General features: G+C 51.7%; 1 protein-coding gene across 1 annotated transcript in view; it reads left to right on the forward strand.

The window, feature by feature from the left end:
- The first annotated feature begins 585 nt into the window (after positions 1-585).
- LOC114487737 (transcription activator BRG1-like) overlaps positions 586-23,755 on the forward strand; it is a 30,156-nt gene continuing 6,986 nt past the window's right edge. Inside the window, exons 1-8 of the mRNA XM_055091378.1 lie at positions 586-738; positions 15,756-16,005; positions 17,816-17,948; positions 18,957-19,355; positions 19,650-19,748; positions 20,660-20,918; positions 20,971-21,039; positions 23,220-23,346. Coding sequence (XP_054947353.1) covers positions 15,784-16,005; positions 17,816-17,948; positions 18,957-19,355; positions 19,650-19,748; positions 20,660-20,918; positions 20,971-21,039; positions 23,220-23,346 — 1,308 coding nt within the window. The 5' untranslated portion in view covers positions 586-738; positions 15,756-15,783. The remainder of the gene's footprint in view (positions 739-15,755; positions 16,006-17,815; positions 17,949-18,956; positions 19,356-19,649; positions 19,749-20,659; positions 20,919-20,970; positions 21,040-23,219; positions 23,347-23,755) is intronic.

The following is a 23,755-nucleotide window of genomic DNA, read 5'->3' on the forward strand; positions in this document are numbered from 1 at the left end:
CCACGGTCGGTGCCCGTTCGGCAAAGCCGGACGGGCACCGCCATCCTCCGACCAGGGATGAAAGCTGTTCCTAGGTCCGCCCTTGGCCCAGGGGTCGGCTCTGCTCGTCCCCAGCCCAGCCTATCCGCCTTCTGCCTTCACGCACGACCTTGTGGCCTCACTTACGAGGCTCAGGGTCCCTCGGCCACCCCTTCTCCTCAGATGTCGCTGCCACCCGACCCCTCAACCTCCCTCAGCCACCTCCGCCTCCACAACCGCCGCAGTGCCACCCGCTCTGCGCATGCCCGGCGGCGTGGAGACGCGCGGCGTGCGGAGGACGAAGACCCCCGCGCGCAGGCGCAGGACCGTCCCGCACAGCGTGGGGAGGTGCGTCGGGCGCGCTAGGTCTCTCTCTGGCCCCACCCACCTTCCCCAACCACCCCCTGGGCGGGTGCGCACGCGCGCTAGGAGCGGAAGGGCGGGCGGGCACGCGCAAGAGGCCGGGCCGGCGACGGAAGCGGGAGAAGCTGTCTGTAGTGGGGGGAGGGGAGGTGACGAGTGCGCGCGCAGCGGGGGCGCGGGCGGCGTGGGGTGGGGGGGGTGGCTGAGGCGGGCGCGCGCGCGAGGCTTACCCTCGCTCGGCGGCAGCGGCGGCGCCTTCTTTGTTTCGTGAGGAGAGACGAGACGCTCATTCTGCCCCCGGCCCCGCGCGGAGGGGTGGGGGCGGCGCCGGGAAGGCGACGGCGCCGTCGACTCCCGGTAAGGAACGCGGGTCTCGGGGTGAGCGCGGCGCGGGACTTGGGAGGACGGTTTGAATGGAGCCAGGGCGCTGAGGGTGGAGGGGGCCGCTGGCGCCCGGATTGGGGCCGGGGTACGGCGGCGCCCGAGGGTCAAGAAGCCTGGCCGGCACCGCGCGCGCGGGGAAGGCCACAGTGCAGCGAGGCCGCGGCGGCTACAGTATCAGCGGGCCGGTGGGGTGGGGGCCCGGGCCAAGTGGAGGCCGCGCGCCCTCCGCGCGCGTTCTCGCCGGGGTCGCAGGACAAAGCTCGCAGCCCCGTCGGCGGGCCAGGGGCCCGGCCCCCATCGGGACTCCAACAATAGCCAGGCGTCCTGGCTTTTCTGGCTACGTGTAACGGGTCCGACTCGAATGTTGCTTTTTGGCGAGGCTGCGGTCGGAGCTCAGTAGGAAAAACCCCAGGTGTGTCCAGCGTCGCCTGGACACGAACATTAGCAGCCCCCTTGGGTTAGCCGACCTAAAATTTTATTTTAAAAAATCACGTCATTTTAGATTTTCAAGGAAAGGTAAATAACTCCTAATCCTTCGCAAGTAGTGACTTCAGAATGTTTGCCCTGAAGCGGGGGTCGGCAGCAAGTGGGGAAGGACCGGGGAAACTGTTTGCCGTTGAAAGCATTGTTTCAGTTTTGCATCCTTTTCCCTTCCAATCAGTTGGTTTTCCAGGTTAAGGCTTTTATTTAAAACGTGGATCTTTCAGGAGAGGTTGTTTTGTGCCGGTCTTGAAGACACTAGTCTTGATTTTTCCCCCGCCCAGTGAATCCTTGGGGAAAGTAGGGAATAAGCGTGAGAGCCACTTCCGAGGAATTTGAAACAAGTTTTCACTTTTAATTGACCGACCGGATTCGAGTTTGATTTCTGGCGTTGCTGGTCACTTAGCTGTGTGACGTGAGGCAAATATCTTAATCTCTCTGAACCTCTTAGTGTCCTCGTATGTGAAATGGGAATAATGCCACAAATGGAGTTGGTGAAGACCTGTAAAATGGTTCTTGGCTAGAGGGAAGCACTATTATTGTTGTTCAGTACAGTCGCTTCCTTTATTGTTCAATATTTGTTGAGTCCCTACTGGGTGTTCCATGGTTGGAGGTTGGATGCCCTGAGGAGCCTCTCCAGTCCTGTAGGGGAACAGGTGGTAAATGTGGGAACAACTCCCCTTGGCCTATCGTGTGAGGAACACAGTGGATGGATGCGCAGGGGAGTGAGTGATGGGAACCGGAGATCAGGGAGGCTGCGTGGAAGAGGGAGCCTTTACTCAGGATCAGGGAGGACGTCCAGGCTGTATTTGACCACCCGGGACCAGTCATCGCTCCCCTCTGCTACACTCGCGCATCACCCTGAACCTTTCTTGTGTAGCAGTTACCCCAGTTTGTAATTATACATCTGTTCTTCTCCAAGGGCCATCAGAGCCCTCAGCTGTGTCTACCTGATCTCCTGCAGTGTACGCCAGGCCCAGCACGTAGTAGGTCCTCAGTGAACCTTTGTGGATGAATGAGGAGGGTATGCGGGAGGATTGAGTGAACATGTGTGTGAAGTGCTTGGCAAACGACTGAAGGGGGGTTGTAGGCAATAAATGTTTGTTGCTGTTGCTGGTTTGTTTTTGTTTTTGTTTTTAAACTTTCCAGGCCATTGTTTTCCAAACCTCATTACCCCAACAATGAGGCTGTGTGTGGGGCGGTGGTTAAGATGAGGTGGTGGTATGGAGTGCTAGTTCTGGAATTATACCTCCTGGATTCACAGCCAGCTCTAAATCCTAGTTTGACCTCAAGCAAGACACTTACCAGTAGGTCCCCCCACTTGTGAAACAGGTATGACAGCGGTACCACCTCAAAGAATTGTTGTGAGGGTTGAAAAGGTAGTATGGGAAGTGGCTTAACACACTGCAGAGCCTGGCATGTAATGAGCCCTCAATTTATTGGAGTTAATATTGTTTATATATGTATGTATTTGTAAATTAACTGTTTAAAAAACTGAAAACATAAGTTAGAGTCGTTCTGTATCCCAGAAATCCCAGGTTTGATGTGCCGGTTATATATATTTTTATAATTTTCTTTAAAATCAATGCATACACAATTATGAAAATAATAAACGTTCTTCCGCATGCCACTTAAAATCATTTTGTGTCCAGCACTTCAGGAGACGTTGATCTTGCAGGTTTTTGAGCTTGGGGTGGTGGTGGGGTGACCTCATCAGAGCTTCTGTGTAGGGCAGTGAGTGCAGTGGTCTCCAAACTTGCTGTCAGTGAAAAGCACTCCAACATAAACACGTATTTATTTATATACCTTTGCTACTCCTTGTGGACCCTCAAAACATTGGGAGGTAATCCTAGACCAGCTTCAGGTCCTAGCTGTTTATATCACATGTGGGAGAGTGGGAGGGATTAGTTGTGTTAGGTGAATATCCCATGAGAACGTTCTGCAGATGAAGAAACTGAGGTCCAGGGATATTTTACCAGGAGTTCTTCGGTCGAACATCCAAGTCTGACTCCTGGCTTGGCCACTTTCCCTCTTGGTGCCTCAAGGCAATGGGGGTGACAGTGCCTGGCACCTTGTAAGTCCTCAGACATGACAGCAGATTTTGGCCTGGGCTATCAGCACTCCCATGGCACAGAGAGCGTTCACATTCACCAGAGACAGAACACAACATGAATGGTGCCCCCTGCAGTTGTTCAAGAAGTAGCCCAGCCACGCATTCTCCGTTCTTAAAGCGAACAAGCGTGCACTGAGTGCCTGCCACGAGCCGGGCACAGCTGGGGGCTGGGGGTTCAGCCGGGAACAGGCAGACAAGGACCTTGTTCTCCGCTCCTACCTGTCTCCTTATTTGCAAAGGGGGACAGTAATAGTACCAAACTTGTAGGATTACTGCAAGGACTAAACAAAATGACAGATGACGAACGTTAAGTGCTTAGGACAATGCCTGACACACAAGACGAAACAGTTTGTAGCCGTTGTCATATATTATGATCTCTATAACATCCTAGTGGGTTGAGATACAGAACAGATTTTTGCCCCATTTTAATAGTTCTCTATGTTTTCAAAGTGGTAGCAAAGGAATCAGCTCCTTCATTTTGTCCTTAAAATTTTTTAAATTGTGTGCTTAAAAAAAAAAAATTACGTGTTTTTCAGTTTCACCATACAGCATTGGAAAGAGGGAAGTGTGTCTGGTGGCATGGGTTTTAAAAAATATCAAGTGTTTGTTTTGCATTTCATATATGTCCTCATAACTTGTAACGTTGATTGGAACACTGAAGAGAGAAGTTTTTTTAAAATTAAAATCAAAAGAATACGCAAAACCTACTATAAAAGGGAAGTAACAGCGGCGGGAATATTGGAGGGAGATGTTCGAGGGTGAATATATCAGAACTGAGCTGCTGTTGCTGTCACCTTCCAGATGTCATCCCTAAGAAGTATTAAGCTCATTGATATGATCGGTGATATCCTGAAGTTTTCTGTTAGCTGCATGCAAATTTTTCAGGATATGGATTTGATGGGCATGAGAAGTTTGGCCTCCACTCATCTTCCTGTGTGTGAAAGGACCTTGGGGGAGGCACCAGGTGTAGCTGGGTCCCTTGGGAGATCATATTTCACAGGGCAGAGGGAAGGAAAGGGATGCATCCAGTTCCCTCAGGGAAGGGGCTTTCTTTAGAAAACTGGTAGCTGGCCCCTTCCTAGAATCCCACACTGGTTTCCAGGTCTTCGTTTTGGGATTCTGTTACTTTGCTAAAGGGCCATGTCTTCATTTTTGTGTGTGGACACTTATAACTGGGAACAGTCTGAGTTTCGCTCGGTGTGAAGTTTACCACCCACGGGAGTGTGATAAAGAGAATGGGCTTTCCCAACGACCTATACTGTATAGCACAGAGGACCGTACTCAGTATTTTGTAATAACGTATAAGGGAAAAGAATCTGAAAAAGAATATGTACACATATTAATGTGCTGTATATGACATTATAAATCTATACTTCAATAAAATTAAAAAAAAAAAAAGATGATGGGCTTTAAAATGGCTCCTTGGGGTGGTTTAAGTTCTCCTTTCACTGGCAGGTTGCGCCCTGCTGGTTCAGGAAGCAGGTGGCCGAGTGGCAGTTGCTGCCTCACCTGTTACAGTGAGAGACTTGAGGGGGCAGGGTTTGATGTGTACCACCCAACCTTGCCCCGAAAGTCCCAATAAAGTGGCACAGTGGGTGTCTCCTTGTCCTGATGGTGACGCTGAAGCACAGGGGGCTCCTTGATGTGCCCTGGGAGCTGCTTCTGGCCCTGATGACCGCAGAGCACACATCCGACCACAGCCTGGACCGCTAGCGCGCTGAGCGCCCTCGTCTGCCTCCTCAGAACACCCCCTGGAGGCTCCTTCCTTTGGACTGCTTCTCTCTGCTGCACTTTGTGCTCTTCCAGACTCTCCTCCTCCTCCATTTTCTGATCCTCAGCCTGAATCAGTTACTCAGGGATTAGAGTAGGACAGGCTTGAGGTAGGCAGGACTCTGTTCCTACGTGATTTTGGGCAAACAACGTAACCTCTCTGAGTGTAAAACCCCCAGTTTCTCCCATAGTCCCCAGTTAGCACCTCAGTCGCCAGTAGAGTGAACCAAGGGGCTGCAAGTTGGGGCTGAAGTCAGCCTGGCTGGGCTTTGCTAAACTAAGCCTGGTTCCAGGGCTGGTCACCCCCAAGGAAGGGACACCCTTTATATTTCAAATGGCATGTGCTAGCTGAGGCCCTGCTGGTCACCTTGGTCATCGCTGTTTCCTCTCATTCTCTCATATCATTCCATCTGCCTGTACAGAAAAGTCTTCTAAAACCATCATCAGACCATGTCACTGCCTTACCCAGAACATTCCATTAGTTTCCCATTGCACCTAAGGGTAGACCCCATCCTCCTTACCACTGCCCTCGAGGCCTGTGATCTGTCCTCTTTGCCCATCTCTGACCTCATCTGCTGCCACACCCTTCTCGCCTGCTCTCCTCCTTCAGGGTCCCACCCCAGGGCCTTTGCACTTGCTGGTCCCTCTGCCTGTCCATAGCCACTGGCTCCCATTTCACTTCAGGTCTCTGCTCAGATGTGTCCCCATCACTGCCTACCATGATTGGAAACGCACCTCCATCAGCTTGACTGTTAACCCCGCTACTTTATTCATAGCACTTCCACCCACTACGTGACACTGTGTCCTATCTATTTGTGTGCTTGTTTCTGTCACTCAGTTGTCCGTCCCACCAGGCAGGGACTTTGTTCTCTGCTGCATGGCCAGTGCCTAGAACCCTGTTTAGCGCAGAGTTTGTTCTCCCTGAGTATTTGGGGGTGGCTCTGGGTCTGCCACGAGTGACACTTGGCGGTTATAGGTGCCACGCCTCCCCACCTATTCTTGGCCACACTTGCACTTTGTGCATCCCTGTCATGGGGAACTTCTCTCCTGCTGCCCTCTCCACAGGTCACGCATGTGCTCAGTGTTGAGTACAGAGCAAGCCCCACAGCAGACCCAGTGGTGGGTCATGATGTCCATCCAGTGGGGCTTGGGCAGGCTTAACAGAGGAAAGGAGGAGAGTCTACCCAAGTTTCACGGGGGGCAGGGTCAGGACAGAACTTTACAACTTGTCTTGGTGACTTGATGGGTGTTTGTGCTGGGTCACATTGGAGGCTGGGTCATGGTAAAAAGAGTTTGGAAAACACCTGTGTAGATAGGCTAGTGTTTGTGTTCTTGAAGTGTAGACAGTTTATCTCCCTGCTGGATTAGAGCTTGAACTCCCGGAGGGCAGAGCGCTGGTCTGGTTGTCTTCATGTCTCCTGCCATGTTATAGATGGGGAGGTACTCTTCAGTGGTTTTCAGATGAATGAAAAACTTAAAAAGGGCAGGGGGGAGGATTCCAATGAATAAAATGATATATAATTCCCAGTGCTAAAAATAGTACTTGGTAGCAATTTGACATGTCTACCTCTGAGGTAGAACTGAGAAGACATTGTAATTTATCATGGCGACATGGTTTTTTAGTTTCTCAAATGCGTTCCCTTTTAAATGTAGGGCAAGGTTTTGCTACTTAATTATATTGCCAGGGAGATGCCACAGAACAGCCAGCTTCCCAGAGTCCCAGGAATAAGCTGTTTCCATGCGGTCCTTACAAACCACAGGTGCCCCGCCCTGCACGTCCTTGCAGGTTCGAGGACTAGTGCACCCCACACAGTCAGGTCAGGTGTGGAGGGTTTACTTAGTCGTGGAGTGTGGAGGGGGTGGGGATAGGGGAGGTGGAAATCTCATTTTGTAGTTTAAATGTGACGGATGGGGCTGGCTCTGCTGAAGCCATCCGGCGCGGCCACCTTGCACCGTCTGAGCACCGGGTCATGACTTGACCGTGGTGTGGCTGCTGCTGAAATGTGTCTTCGAACAAATTTCTCCATGCCCCAAAGAACAAAATAGCAGCCATCCTGGGACTAAACTTAAATATAAAGCTGGTTTTTAGGCAAGATGGAAAAAAAAAAAAAAAAAAAAAAAGCCAACCCATAATCTCAGCAAGCAGATTTTATAGAGGGTCCCGATCGCCTGTTGGCAGCCTGTCTTGTCACAGTGGCCGGCCACCACGGTCCTTTTTTATTCCTAAGAGAAACGTGGTACGAAAGAAGAAACTAGACCTCTGATCCTCAAGCAGGTCTGGTTCCGCATTTGAATGTCAGCATAGTGATTTTGGTGAAGGTGAAAGTAGGTGGAAAATAACAGTCCCCAGATCCTTTCATCTTCCTCCTTTATTTCCACAAAGGCACTTCTGGGCCATCTTTTCTGGGTGTTTATTTCCCAAGTATTTTTTTTTTCCCCAGGTATTTGATCCAGGGCTTTTTTTTTTTTTCTTTTTCCTTAAAAAGTGTTTCTTAAAAATCTGTTTACAAAAGTAATAGTTAAACACACAAAGAAAAACTCCAGAAATCTGTGATGTGGAAAGTGTAAGTTCCCCAACAGATGCCTCCAGAGAGAGTCGCTGGCAGTTTGGTATATGTTTTCTGGCTTCTGTGCTCGGATTAACATGCAGAAATTGTTCTTCTTAGCAAAGTGGGGTTCGGGCCAAGCACCCCTAACTTTGACGATGCCTTGTTCCCCTGCTTCATTTTGGACCATCCTCTGTGTCCACGTGTACCGTGTTCCACATTCTTTTTTTTTGTGGGGGGTACACGGGCCTCTCACTGTTGTGGCCTCTCCCGTCGCGGAGCACAGGCTCCAGACGCGCAGGCTCAGTGGCCATGGCTCACGGGCCCAGCCGCTCCGCGGCATGTGGGATCTTCCTGGACCGGGGCACGAACCCGTGTCCCCTGCATCGGCAGGCGGACTTTCAACCACTGCGCCGCCAGGGAAACCCCCCACATTCATTTTTAATGATGCTTTGACTTGTACAGCACGGATTGCGGGCAGTTCTGGTTGTTCGGCAGTTGGGGAGCTTCTCAGAGAAATTGAGGTGAAATGGCTGAGTCCCTTCCAGACCCTTTGGCCCCAGGAACCTGGGAGTCTGTTTTCATCTCACAGCCTCCTGAACTGTCTTTAGTTTTCAGCTTTTTGGTTCTGGCCCTGGAGTATATTTACTTTCTGTCACATGCCTTCGGGCTACCTGCCCAGAATCCCAGGTTCCGTTCCCCCCTCATGGAGCCCCCAAATACACCTGCCCCTCGGGCCACACACATCTCGGTGAGGCTCCCAGACACACACGTGCTAGTGGCTTTGCCATTTTGGCCCCTGCATCCCCTTGTCCTTCGCTTTTCTCACCTGCTTAGATTGGGGTTGTCTGTCCGGTTTGAGATGGATTTCTGTGTTGTGCAAAGTTGCCCCACCTCTTCCAGCCCAGACACCAAGTGAGTTGTCACAGAGAGACTTGTTGCGGGAGTCCAGGTAGCACCAGAAAGCCACCTAAAACCCCCTGAGGCAGCCTTGAGGGTGACCTAGGCGACCCAAGGGCTTTGCTGAAAATGCCAGATCTTTAGTTTCCTGTATGAGGAGGGCAGGGGTGTTTGGTGATGAGGGAAGAAGGGGTTTGGGGAGAGGGGTGTTCCTTGCCCTGAGATCTTACCTCTATTCTGAAATTCCTGGCTGAACTTGTCTGGCCCCCCCTGGGTAGGAGCACATTGGTATCCCATCCCACACCCTCTCTGGCTCTCAGCAGGGCCAGGCCCAGCCCCACACCTCAGGAAGGGCTAAGAACAACTCCTTTGTGCAGTGGGAGCTAAAAAGGCAAGGGAGAGTTTGTAGCCCAAATCCTATCCATTGGTTGTCAGGCTGGGCTGCGGTCACTTTTGACAGCTGGTCCACATTTGCACCAAGGCTGTGCTGGCGTTCAGGCAGCTGCTGCTCCTCCAGGTGCAACCTCTGCTTCCCAAGGAGGGAAGTGAGCCTGTTGTCCTGAGTGCCGTGTGTCCGGAGCGCTAATGGCTGATTTCACCAGCAGCGTGGTAGCACTTGCTGCTGGTGTGTGCCTGGCATGTGTTAGGTTGTGTGACACAGCTAGCGACCCCTGAGGGAGGGACTGGTCTCAGCTCCAGCCTGCAGAGAGGAAACAGGCTCAGGGAGTCCGGCGTTATGCCATTGGCAGGTAGCAGAGTCCACGCTCAGAGTCTGAGCTCTACTATGGCCTTGGGCTTGTGACGCCAGCTCTTCCATTGACCCACTGGGTGGCCTGTGAGCCTCAGGGACCCCTCTGTCTGGTAGTCCTTCGTCATAGGGTGGTGGTGCAGGCTCAGTGAGGAAATAAATTCCTGTCCTTACCAAATGGGACCACTCCTTTCCCTCCCCTCTCTGACTGGATCTTACCTCCCTGCACTTTCTTTGTGACTGATTAGTCCTCAATAATTGTAAACCACTAGGAGGCGGGAACAAGTCACAATCCCCCTGGACTTTAAAATATTCCTTCCCTTTCTCTATCTCCATGATCTTGAGGTAGTAAAGTGTCACAGTACTTCTGACACCAAACGTGGGTTTTCCACACCAACCAATCCTCCAAGTTCCTGTGGGCACCAACAGGGTGTCCTACAGTTCAATTCAATTCTAACACTAACTACCCAGAGTTGGTGCAGACCTCACAGGTTAAGGGCTCAGTCTCACAAGACTGCCCCCCACTTCAGATGCCAGTCGCAAGTAGTGGGTCCCAAGGTTATCCACACTTCTGTCCAACTTGGTTACAAACGTGGATTCCCATGACCTCCTCATAAGGTTTGATGATTTGCTGTAACAACTCACAAAACTCAAGAAGACACTTATGTTTACCAGTTTATAAAGGATACAGATGAACAGCCAGAAGAAGAGATATATAGGGTGAGGTCTGGAAAGGTCCGGAGCACAGGAGCTTCTGTCCCCATGAAGTTGGGGTGCACCACCCTCTTGGCACGTGGACGTGTTCACCAACCCAGAAGCTCTCTGAACGCCACAGTTTAGGGGTTTTATGGTGCTTCATCACGTAACAATGATCGATTAACTCAATCACCAGTCCCTCTCCCCTCACCGGAGGATGGGGTGGGGTGGGGATGAAGGTTCTAAGCTTCTAGCCATGGTTTGATCTTTCTGACGACCAGCCCCCATCCTGAAGCCATCCAGGAGCCCACCTAGAGTAGCCTCATTAGAGCAAAAGACACTCCTATCACTGAGGAAATACTAAGGGATTTTGGAGCTCTGTGTAAGATGCTCTTATCACCCCTATCACTTAGGAAATTACACAGGTTTTAGGAACTCTGTCAGGAACTGAAGGCAGAGACCAAATATATTATTTCTCATTGTCACAGGTAGACAAAGATTTCTTAAACAGGACCCCAAAACTATTGACCATAAAAGAACAGACTTGATACATTGGACATCATTAAAATTAAGAACTTCTCTTCATCGCTGGGAGACAGTAATAGCAATCACATATCCCCAGTAAAATGTTAGTGAAAGCTTAGAGCCTGTACAAAAGTGGATCTCTCGGTGGCCAGTGAGCATATGGAAAGGTGCAACACTATTAGCCACAAGGGAAATGCAAATTAAAACTGGAATAAGGTACGATTATACACTCACCAGAATGGTTACAAATTAAAAAGACTGACAGCACCAAGAGTTGATTTATAGGAACTGGAACGCTCACCCAGCTATGCGATTGTCATGCTGATTTGGAAAACTGACAGTATCTGCCAAGGTAAAGTTATGCCTCCCTCATGACCAGCAGTTCCCCTCCTGGACACACAAGGAAAATGAGCACCCACATCCACCAAATGACATTGTTCACAGCAGCTTTATGTGTGCTAAAACCTGGGACATTGTTCACAGCAGCTTTATGTGTGTCTGCCAAGGTAAAGTTATGCCTCCCTCATGACCAGCAGTTCCCCTCCTGGACACACAAGGAAAATGAGCACCCACATAAAACCTGGGACATTGTTCACAGCAGCTTTATGTGTGCTAAAACCTGGGACATTGTTCACAGCAGCTTTATGTGTGCTAAAACCTGGGAGCACAACATCTGGGAACAGGAGAATTGACAATAGCATCCAACTGCATGGATGCCCCTCCCAGACCTAGCGATGAGCAGAAGTAAACTATATGACCCTCTTTTCTTTTCTTTCTTTTTCCTTTTTTTTTTTTTTTTTTTTTTTTTTTGGCCATGCTGCACAGCATGTGGGATCTTAGTTCTCTGACCAGGGATCAGACTCGCACCCCCTGCAAAGGAAGTGCAGAGTCCTAACCACTGGACCACCAGGGAAGTCCCTGACCCTCTTTTCAGATTGAGTTCAGTAACAGGTGAAACTAACCTACAGTGAGAAAGTCAAAACAGGAGTTTCACCGGGAGGGTGGTTCTGAATGGGAAGGGGTCAAAGGACCCTTCTGGAATGTTGGAAGTGCTATGCCTGATCTAGGATTCATCCAGCCGTATACCTACAATCAGGGCACTTTAGGTATGCCAGAACTCAAGGTGCCCCTCCTCAGTACTACACCAAGGACCCGAGAGCCGGTCCCCAGTTCCATTTTTCTGTTCTCTCCACCGCTATGCTGTAGGACTGCCCTCCTGTGTCCACAGGTGGCACCAGCACCAGCTCCTGGTGGGGCTTTTGATGGAACCCTACCTGCTTTGCCGCTCAGGATGGTTTTGCATTGTGTCTGCACTTTTTGGATCTCCTTTACTGTCGTTGCCACGTGTGTCTGAGCTTTCAAGTCCAGAAACGAGTTTGCTGACGGTGGCTCCGAACAGTTACCCGTTTCATTGCAACCTGACCCTTCAGAGGTGGCAGCTTCTGAAGGAAATGCGATTGAAAAAGGGTTTTGTGAAAGCCCATGCTTCTTGAAGGCGAAGGTTGCCATACTCGGGCATGAGTCTTTTTCGTTGCCCTCCTATGTCTTTGGTGAGCTGCTGTGTGTCGCCGATGACATTAGTGGTGCTGTGAGAGGAGGCAGTTAATTCCTAGAGGGACCTTGGGAAGAGCTGTCTTTCCAGAGGCACATCGGTTCGTCTGTCTTTAGATAGGAGGGTGGTGTGGATTTTATTTTGCCGTCGGTTTCAGTTGGCTTGACTTTGAGTGGAGACCTCCAGGTGAGAAAAAAACCATGAGCTGCCAGATGCCACAGGTTCCTTAAGGAGGTGCAGGACTGTTGTCCCTCTTCCTGCCTCAGCAGCGCCCTGTGGACCCGAAGAGAGGGCCTGTGGACACAAAGGGCCCAGAAGGGAGCCCCGAGGAGCCATCGTCCTCAGTCCAGCCATGGCCACATCCATATCACTTGGCTGCCTACCTGGGAAGTGTGACTGCTGGTGCATCCACCCTGTAGACAAACCCGTGGACCAGAGGTTTCCAGCTCTAGAATCAGCATTTTAGCAAACGAGATACAGGGCACAGACCGCTGTCACGTGGCAGGGCAAACAGCATCCTGTTTGTGCTACAGAATGTGTGAATATTCACATGGATCTGAATCAGGTCAAATTTTTTTTTTTTAGTTGAGGTATAGTTGATTGACAATATTATATTAGTTTCAGGTGTACGATGTGATTCAAACATTTTTGTACATTATACTCCATTTAAAGTTATCATAAAATATCAGCTGTATTCCCTATGCTGTACAATATATCCTTGTAGATTATTCATTTTATACATAGTAGTTTGTACCTCTTCATCCTCTCCCGCCGTCTTGCCCCTCCCTCTCCTCTCTCCCCACTGGTCACCGTTAGTTCTCTATATCTGTGAGTCTGTTTCTGTTTTGTTATATTCATTTGTTTTATTTTTAGATTCCATATATAAGTGACAACAGAGTATTTGTCTTTCTCTGACATATTTGACTAAGCATAATACCTTCCAGGTCCATCCATGGTGCAAATGGCAAAATTTCATTCTTTTATTATGGCTGAGTAATATTCTATTGTATATATATATATATATATTTATATATACATACACACCACATCTTTATCCATTCATCTGTGGCTGGATACTTAGGTTGCTTCCATATCTTGGCTATTGTAAATAATACTGCTATGAACATTTGGGTGCATGTGTCTTTTCTGCATATATTCTTGTCTCCTTTGTTGTAGATTAATTGACCATAAATGTGTGGATTTATTTCTGGACTCTCTATTCTGTTCCATTGATCTGTGTGTCTGTTTCTGTGCCAGTGCCATACTCATTTGATTACTCTGGGTTTGTAGTATAGTCTGTATAGTCAGGGAGCATGATACCTCCAGCCCTGTTCTTTTTCAGGATTGCTTTGGTAATTCAGGGTCTTTTGTGTTTCCCTACAAATTTTAGAATTATTTGTTCTAGTTCTGTAAAAAATGCCGTGGGTATTTTGATAGGGATTGCACTGAATCTGTAGATTGCCTTGGGTAATTTGGTCATTTTAACAGCACTGATTCTTCCAATCCATGAACACGGTGTATCTTTCCATCTGTTTGTGTTTCTTCAGTTTCTTTCATCAGAGTTTTAGAATTTTCTGAGTACAGGTCTTTTTGAATCAGGTCAGATTTTGCTTCCAAATGAATTTGTCTCGAATTTATTTTTTTTTAAAGTTTGATTTTTTTCCTTGAGTGTATTGGGTTTTGGATTTGTGCAGAAGGGATTGTGAGCACATGTCAGTTCTCCAGCACTCCTGTTAGGTGTATTTAAGGTCCAGCACCGAGGCTCCTTGAGCTTTGGAGGATATCAGGGATGCCGGGAGGATGGCAGAGTGTTTTCTCGTACGGTCAGGCGTGTTCACAAGCAGGCAGGGGTGACAGCTGCTGGTCCTGGCTCTGCCAAGATTTCTGACCCTCTCTGTTCCAGTTATTTAGTCATGAAACTGGACTGAAGAAGTTCAGGCTTTTGATCTGTACCCCCACCTTTCAAATGAAGACTTTTTGTTTTTGAATCAAGAGAATTAAAAATGTTCCTGTACTTTTTCAAGATTTATCCTTAGAATCAGGAGAGCCCAGTAGAGCTTAGGGGCAAAGAGATTCATTCCCCAAACCAAAAAGTCCACAGAAACAAAAGCAGATTTGTGGCATGCCAACAAGATAGGGGCTTTTCATAATTAATAAGGACCTACTTTAGAGCACAGGGAACTCTACTCAGTACTCTGTAATGGCCTATATGGGAAAAAAATCTAAAAAAGAGTGGGTATATGTATATGTACAACTGATTCACTTTGCTGTACAGCAGCAAGTAACACGACATTGTAAATCATGTATACTCCAATTTAAAAGGGGGGGGCTTTAAAATAACTCAGGATGCATCAGGACCAGCGAACTTGGTGGAACTGCTAGAATTTGTGTCTTGAAGACTGTTAAATGATGAAAACGGTCATAGGTATGATTCTCTGAAGAGAAAGCTGGCCTAGAATGTGCTGAGTAATTCTGTAGAGCGAATGTCTGTGTGTGGAATAGCCTCGAAGGAGAAGCACTGGAGTGTGGCCGGGTCCCAGCGGGAGCACCAGTCAGCTCTCCATCCTGAGAGGGCTCCATCGTCACAGCTCTGGGGGTCTCTGAGGAGCTGCAGCCCTCTCTCCGCACACGTACCCCCTCACCCCACCCTGCTGGGAGGGGTAAGGAGGGCAGGGTTGCTTCTTGCTCTCTGCAGTGCCGTCAAGCACTTAACCTCTGTGTCTGGTAGGACAGTGGGTAATTTTAAGTTTCTGTATTCTTTTTATGTTTTCCAGATTTCAACACTGAGAATGTATCACTCCTTTATCAGGAAAGGGGTTGTTAAATTAAAGAGAATTTTACTTACAGTCATAGAACTTACAGTCATAACAGATTGAGGGTTCCCTGAAAACTGAACCCTTACTGTAGGGAGCATTTATACAATTTATCAGCTCACAGACCAATCGTAGCAATCATAACTTACCAACATCATTGGATAGTTTTTTACCTGATTTTTGGATCTTGTGGAGGCTCGGGGTCATAGTTCCGGGCATCAATTTTTAGTTTACAGCACTTGAATATCACTTTTGAAGTATTTGAGATATCAGAGTGCCATTAGTTCTGTAATACTTCTCTTTTAAAGGAGCCTACTTTTAAAACTTAAATTCATGAATTTTAAAGGAAACTTGGTCTCACTGCCTTAAGTGGAAACCAGCATTACTTGCTATGAATATTTGTTTTAGTTGAATTTATGAAGGTCCAGTCAGATGCTGTTGCCAGCAAAGGCTTTGAGCCTTAGTCACGTTCTTCTTTTTTCTTAAATAGGAAGATGAGCAAGTGTTGGAGTGATGTGAAGGGTGTGTCAGCACTGCCCTGAGATGTCCTCTCTGTTGTAATCAGAAAGATACCAGGGGAAGTGAGGCAGTATCACCTGGTGTCCCCACCTCCTGAGTCCCACCCCTTCCTTGGGGGACTTTGATCTGATTTTGGGTGCTTGATGTATCACCTCCTCGGAGAGGAATGGAGGAGAAAGAACTGGGGGACTGGGGGTGCCCGTCAAAGGCACCAACTCCCTGTCAGATGGGTGCTCTGACATGACTGTGTGTGATCGTCCTTGACCTGCCCTGACCCGCCCAGCCGATGGCTGTGACCCCCACGCTGACTGGGACTTTCTTCCAGCAGGAGACCACTGTCCGCAGCTCCCGTGAAGATGTCCACTCCAGACCCACCCCTGGGCGGAACTCCTCGGCCAGGCCCTTCCCCGGGCCCGGGCCCCTCCCCTGGAGCCATGTTGGGCCCTAGCCCAGGTCCCTCACCCGGCTCAGCCCACAGCATGATGGGGCCCAGCCCAGGGCCTCCCTCAGCAGGACACCCCATCCCGACCCAGGGGCCTGGAGGGTACCCTCAGGACAACATGCACCAGATGCACAAGGTAGGGAGCCCTGGGCCCGCTGCCCCACCAGCTGGGCCCACACGATCAGAGACGGGAGGGGGAGCAGCACATCCTGGCCTCCACTACGGGCCGGCAGCCACCCCACCCTGTGTCTCTCACGCCCGTTGTTTTACTAATGAATTAAGAATGTCCAAATCCCAAAAGATGGCTTACAGCCCACGGTTTCCTCCACTCGGGCTGCTCGGCTCACCCGGGTACTTCACGGAGCACAGCAGCAGGTGCCCTTTGTCCCCACTTGATCCTGTACTCGGGTACCACTGTCTTAACCACTTACCTGAGTTGATCAGGGATGCTTTTGCCAGTGAGATGAAACAAACCTCTTTTAACACAAATGGTTGTCCTCTCTCTTTGCATTCCTGGGCGGTGGTTGAAGGAAATGAGGAAATACCCTCTTATGGATAGTATTTTTCCCATTTTGCAGATGAGGAAGTAAGGTCTCAGAGAGATGGTCACTCAGTGAGTTGGTGGCAGAGCCATCTCACCCCTCCGGCCCTCCCAACCCCTCAGGCATGTGCCATATCGCTGACCTCCCACACAGTGCGGTGACCCCCTCCCCTCCCTGCCCTCCCCATCCCCCATATATTTCTGTCAACTTCGATACAGTATCTGTCTTGTCACTTCCCTCTTGGGAAGCTGTTGGTGATCTCCCCCCATCCGCCCACCCCCGCACACACGCTGACTGAGGCCAGCTTCTCCTCTAGCACCATCTCCTTTTCCCTCTCTGACCATTTTGTTTCTTCCTCCTGGACACTTGACACATGTTTGTCAGACGCCTGCCATGTGTCTGGCCTAGGAGCTGAGGTCCAGTGGTGCCCTTCACCTGCCTGCACAGAGCTCCTGCTCTGGGGGAGGCGAGCCCATCAGTCAGCTCCACCAGCCCAGGCAAGAGGGAGCAGAGGGTGGGCCCCACCCAGGGTTCTGCTCAGCGTCCCGAGGGACCCCTGCTTCTTTTGCTTGTGAAGCTGGCCCTCGTTCTCCCAGCCCGGTGCCCTCTCGTCCTCCTCTCACGGCACACACTGAGCTGTAGCTAACTTTGCTGGACCAACTATTAGACCAGAGAGCTGGATGTTTGCATTAACTGGGCCTACAGAGGGCCTGGAAAGGTCTCGGAAAATGTCCCCTTTCCCAGCCATTCCGTAGGGGGAGTGCTCAGTGCTGAGCATCAGGAGGGAAAATGTGTGTTTCTGTCCCACCAGGATCTGATCGAGCCTCCGCGGAGGGGCAGAACGATGCTGCAGACAGCCTCCCTCCCAGCTAGCAGGTGGGAGGCCAATCTCGGATCAGTGAGGACATTTGACATACTATTACCATACTTCATGGGCAGGAATTACTGCCCGTCTCTCTGATTTGCAATCTCCCAGGCAAGAGGGTCACCCATCCAAAGACTTGTGGTCACAAGGTCGTCTTGTGACGATAAACAGGGAGCTTGGTATCCCAGCTAAAACTGCTCCTGACCAGGATCTATGTGTGTCCTTTCCTTGTGAGATTTTGGCTGTCTGTCTTCTCACCCTCTCCCTGATGTCCTAGTCCAGCTGTCCCCTTGCCTCTAGACCACCAATCTGCAGGTTCCCTGGGTGGCATTATTTCATGCACCTGCCTTGACACCTAAGTAGATGTCAGGACCATGTCTTGGACCTAAGCCACTTGGTCATGTTGACGGTTCAGTAAATGCCGTGGCGACTTTGGATGGGCATTATTAGTGATATTGAACTCCTCTCATTCAGCGCCTTTCTGTGCAGTCTCTTCCCTTCCCCCCTTGCTGATCCTTCCTTGTTGTCCACTCTCGTAGCCAATGGAGTCCATGCACGAGAAGGGCATGTCGGACGACCCCCGCTACAACCAGATAAAGGGGATGGGGATGCGGTCTGGGGGCCACGCCGGGATGGGGCCCCCACCAAGTCCCATGGACCAGCACTCCCAAGGTATGGTTTCCTTTCTTTTCCTTCTTCATGTTTGTTGCCCTCCGGAAGTCCCGAGGTCATTTTCCTAATCGGATCACCCATGCATGGATTCAGAGGACCTAGGACAGTTGAGCCTTGTGGGAGACCCTGCCACAGGGGGCTGTTTAGCTTGGGCTTGGCTGGTGCCCTGTTCAGGGCATCTTGTCTTGGAGCAGCCCCAGGAGAGCAGATACTGGTGGGACAGAGCTGTGTTCAGCGCTGGGTGGTAGACAAGCCCTGGGCAGGATGGGCTCCTCGGGATAGCAGCTCTGGTGCCACCCAACGCAGACTGCTGGGATTTCCCTGACGGTCCAGTGGTTAGGACTTGGTGCTTCCACTGCCGGGGCCCTGGGTTCGATCCCTGGTCGGGAAACTAAGATCCCGCAAGCCGCGTGGCACAGCCGAAAAAAGAAAAAAAAGAAGAAATGCAGACTCCTGGGCTCTGCCCTGCTCCAGACCTGCTGAGTCAGAATCTCAGGAGTGGGGCGGGGCTCAGCTTTAAGAAGCCCTCCAGGTACTTTTCTGAACAGGGAAGTTTGAGAAGCGATGGCGTACATGGCTTCCTGTCACGGGGTGGGAAGCTCAGGGGCTCCACAGGTAACGGAAGTGAGAGGAGTGGGCCTGGCCAAGCCGAGGGGCAGGGGGGCAGGGGGGCAGGCCCAGAGAAAGCCCAGATCTGTGTGACATCTCAGCTTTAATCGTTGGCAGGTTACTGAGAGATGGGCTGAACCAAACCAGCTGTGCAGGCCGCCAACCAAGCTGCGAGCGTGTGCCCTCTGGGTGCCTCTTGTTTGAATCATGAGAACGAAATCTCAGGGTAGGGGCCCGTGTAATCATGAGAACGAAATCTCAGAGTAGGGGCCCGTGTAATCATGAGAACGAAATCTCAGGGTAGGGGCCAGTGTAAGCAGGCAAGGGTTCCCGTCTCTGCCTTAAAAATTACTGAACATGTGCTGCCGAGTGACCGCTTAGATCCACGTTTCCCCGCAGGTTACCCCTCGCCCCTGGGCGGCTCCGAGCACGCTTCCAGTCCGGTTCCAGCCAGCGGCCCGGCCTCGGGCCCGCAGATGTCGTCCGGGCCTGGAGGCGCCCCGCTGGATGGTGCTGACCCCCAGGCTTTGGGGCAGCAGAACCGGGGCCCGACCCCCTTTAACCAGAACCAGCTGCACCAGCTCAGAGCTCAGATCATGGCCTACAAGATGCTGGCCCGGGGGCAGCCCCTCCCTGACCACCTGCAGATGGCGGTGCAGGGGAAGCGGCCGATGCCCGGGATGCAGCAGCAGATGCCAACACTACCTCCACCCTCTGTGTCCGCAACAGGACCTGGCCCCGGGCCCGGGCCTGGCCCTGGTCCTGGACCAGCACCTCCAAATTACAGCAGGCCTCATGGTAAGGCCCACCGCCCATGGCCCTCGGGGCAGGGAGGGGTCTCAGAGCAAACTGACAGGAGTGTGGGCATCAGTGTCGGGCAGATCTGGACTCTGCTGCCTATCGGCTTCCCCGACAGCAGGGTTGCTGTCGTGATAAATGTTGTTTCTCCAGCTGCCCCCTTCTCCCCTGGTGCCCACAATGAGGGGCTTGTTGTTGGGTGTGTCCCCTGGAGCCAGGGCTGCCCAGGGAGGCAGGTGCAGGGAGAAACACAGGACGCGTTTTATCCTCTTGTCCGTTTCTCCCTGCGTGCAGGTATGGGAGGGCCCAACATGCCCCCTCCAGGACCCTCAGGCGTGCCCCCCGGGATGCCCGGCCAGCCCCCCGGAGGGCCTCCCAAGCCCTGGCCTGAAGGTAAGTTCCCTCTGTTCTGGTGACACGTCTGTGACCTGACTCCTGTGTCAAGTTTGCATCATGCAGACCCTGAGATGAGCCCGGTCAGAGAGAGCGGGCCGAGGACGCGTCCTCGCTGCCTCTGCCGTCTTCTTTGGGTCTCAGCTGGCCCTGTTCACCTCCCACAGGCTTGGGTTTGGTTCCATTCCTCTATACCTGCCCACCCTTGTCTTGTGGCTCACAGTGACCCTGGGGTTTCTAAACTGCTAGCGGGAAGAGAAGGATACTAATGAATGAGTCCACCGTGGGACTCAAGTGAGAGGCCCGGCTGCAGCTGCAGGCCGCATCCTTCAGGACGCAGTGTCCCGAGCCTGGAGGTTATGGCTGACTCTCTTCCCTCCCAGAGCTGTGAGAGGCAGGCAGGATGGCAGGGCGGCTTGGGGTTCTGTCTCCCCTGTGTTCTGTGTAAAATGTAGTTAGTACTTATTTGAAGGTCACATCTGTTAGGTCAAAGCAGTGGATAAAACCGACTCATTCCCCATCCTCACGGGCCTTGAGGTTCAGTGATGGGCATTAAAGGGCTAATCGCTTAAATAGGATTCCGTTGGAGCTGGGGTGGATGAAAGGCAGGCAACTGCTGCTCCTGTGAGGCCACAGCATAGCAAGATCACACCCAGACTCGGCACTTGGACCAGTAGGGGGCTTTGGGGAAGGGTCCTGTAGGCTGAGATCTGGAGGAGGAAGAGGAAGCGGGCCCCATGGGCAAGGAATGGTGTGGCAGTAAGAGGCGGGGGTTACGGGGAGCTGCCCAGGCCTTGTCAGCCTTGGGGACGAGTTAGTCCCCAGGGCAATAAACGCCCCGCAGGCTTATCATCTCCACCTGGAACGGACTCGGAACTCAGTGCTGTGCCCTGCTTCTTGACTCCCCCCAGGACCCATGGCGAATGCTGCTGCCCCCACAAGCACACCTCAGAAGCTGATCCCCCCGCAGCCAACGGGTCGCCCCTCGCCTGCGCCCCCCGCCGTCCCTCCTGCTGCCTCCCCCGTGATGCCACCCCAGACACAGTCGCCGGGGCAGCCGGCCCAGCCTGCCCCCATGGTGCCGCTGCACCAGAAGCAGAGCCGCATCACCCCCATCCAGAAGCCGCGGGGCCTGGACCCCGTGGAGATCCTGCAGGAGCGGGAGTACAGGTGAGGGTGCTGCCGCGCCCCCCCCCCCCCCCCCCCCCCCCGGCCCCCCGAGCCGCATCACCCCCATCCAGAAGCCGCGGGGCCTGGACCCCGTGGAGATCCTGCAGGAGCGGGAGTACAGGTGAGGGTGCTGCCGCGCCCCCCCCCCCCCACCGCCCCCCAGGTCACGCGTTGATGTGGTTCGCACTTCTAAAGGCCTATGGGGTATGCAGCCAGAGATCACCCTCCTGCCTCTGTCCCCAGCCTCCCAGTTCTCTGGGTCAGTGTGTATCCTTCCAGAGAAATCGAGTATGTTTACAGGCAGATGGGTACAAGTGGCTCTGTGGTCCCCAAATGGTACCTGACATGTGCACTGTTCCTCCCCTAGCAAAATATCTTAGGGATCATCCCCTATTTGTACAAAATAAGCTCTTCTTTTTTCTGGACACATTCTGCCTGGTGGCTCTACTGTGACTTATTTAGCCAGTGTCTTACCCGAAGGGACGTTAGGTGGTCTCTAATCTTTCAGGAAAACGATGCCGTAGTAACTACACTTGCATATTTCTCATTTCACATGTGTGCATTTATGTCAGAATAAATTTGTGAACACGGCATAGTTTGGGTGCAGGGGATTTACGTGCACGTGGAAATTTCATCAGTTCTGCAAAACTGCCCTCCATGGAGATTGTATGTGTTGGAGTGAAAGTGCTGTTTCACCTCTCCAACACAAGTGTGTTATCCAACTTTTGGCTCATCCGCACTCAAAAAGCCACCTGGCAAGCTTTGCAGTGGATGTTCCTCAAACATCAGTAGTTGTTGGTCGCTTTGCCAAGGCCTCCTGAGCACCAGGCGCTGTGTGAAATGCCCGGTGCACAGTAGGTCTGTATCACCCTGTCCCACACTGCTGGGGACACCTGAGATTCACTCCCTGAGCACCTCATGCTCCCCTGTTTCTCCACTGCATTTATAACCTGTTCAGGGCTGGCCTCCCTTGGTAAATGTCAGCTCCATTGGGGAGGGGGCTGTGCCTTGTTCACCGTAAATCCCCAGCTGCATCAGTAAATCTGTGCCAATGACTGTCTCCGGAGTGCATCTCCAGCTGTGATGTGCCCTGGAGCTCCAGCCCCTGTACCCAGGCGCCTCCCCGCCTGCTCCATCTGGACAGCTTAAAGATGGCCTGTCCAGATGGCCTTATGCCCCCTAGTTTTCCCTTCTTTCTCTGTTCTCATGCAGCAGCTGAATGGACCATGGACCCTTCGGCTCCTTGACCCTCACTTGTACTCCCTCATCCTCTGTGTCCCCTTGGTGAACCCTCTCAGCTCCCTTCCCCCCAAAGCTGTTCACCCTGCCATCTGGTCTACACCTCCTCCCTGGCCTCCCTGCTCCCATCCTTGCCTGTGCAGTGTTTCCCACACAGCAGGTGGAAGTCTCTTTTTACAATTAACTTATATTAGATCTGTTCCCTGGTTTAAAACTGGCTTCCCGTTATCCACCAAGTAACCCTTTTCTCTTTAGCCCTTGCCCAATGCTCTGTCCTCATCTACCTGACTGTCCCGGTTCCTCTCTCTGTTGAACAGGTTAGACTTGTTCCTGCCCCAGGGACTTTGCACATGCCCTGCATGACTCTTTGTGGTTATTTAAGCTTTATTGCAAAGGTCCCCACCTTATAGAGGCCCTGCCCCCCCCACCCCTCCCCTCCAGGACCCTCCTCAAAGTCCTTCTCCGGAATTACCATAGATACTTAATTTTTTAACTCCTTTATGGCCTGTCGTCCTGATAATGCTGTGAGCTCCATGAGAGCAACAAACAGCCTTGTTAGTCTTGTTTAGTGCTGAATCCCTTCACCTGGAATGGTCCCTGGCACACAGTAGGTGCTCAATAAGTGTGTGAAAGACCGAGTAAGGAGATTATCCCATTTGAACTTCAGACCAAGCCTGTAGGGTTGCTCTGAGGGGTCTCCCCACGTCATAGCTGAGGACACTGAGGCTCATGGGCTATGTAGATTCCCAGGGCTGGGATGGAGACCCTGGCCCGCCTGACGCCAGAGGCTGGCTCCCACTGCTGAAATGCCAGAAACCAGCTGCACCCTGTCAGGGTTCCGGTTTGCTGTGGCTCCCGAGACCTCTGTGGCTGCCCTCCTGTATGTAGTCTGTGTTGTGTGGCATCCTTTTCTCGGCCATCTCCTGTCTCATGATTCATATCGGCTTCCCTTGAGGGATGGATACTTCTGAGGCTCCAGCTTCAAAGAAAGGGAACAGATGGGTTCCTTGTAAACAGGTGAGACCTCTCATCACCTGTCTTTTTTCTGTCTTCGCGCCCTAGGCTGCAGGCTCGCATCGCACACCGAATTCAGGAACTTGAAAACCTTCCCGGGTCCCTGGCCGGGGATTTGCGAACCAAAGCGACCATCGAGCTCAAGGCCCTGAGGCTGCTGAACTTCCAGAGGCAGGTGGGAGCAGGCGCAGGCCTTTGCTTTCGGAAGAGACTCTTTCTGCCAGCCTTGATGCTTAGATTCAAAGAGCCGCTCACTGGGCAGTTATTAAATATACCCTGACCATTAAAGCCGCTGTGCCAGGACTTCCCTAGTGGTCCAGCCATTAAGACTTCGCCTTACAATGCAGGGAGTGCAGGTTCGATCTCTGGTCAGGGAGCTAAGATCCCACATGGCTCTTGGCCAAAAATCCAAAACATAAAACAGAAGCAGTATTGTAACAAATTCAATAAAGACTTTAAAAATGGTCCACATCAAAAAAATCTTAAAGGGCTTCCCTGGTGGCTCAGTGGTTGAGAGTCCGCCTGCCGATGCAGGGGACACGGGTTCGTGCCCCGGTCCGGGAGGATCCCACGTGCCGCGGAGC

This window comes from Physeter macrocephalus, chromosome 2 (genome assembly GCF_002837175.3).
Source record: "Physeter macrocephalus isolate SW-GA chromosome 2, ASM283717v5, whole genome shotgun sequence".
Taxonomy (NCBI): Eukaryota; Metazoa; Chordata; class Mammalia; order Artiodactyla; family Physeteridae; genus Physeter; species Physeter macrocephalus.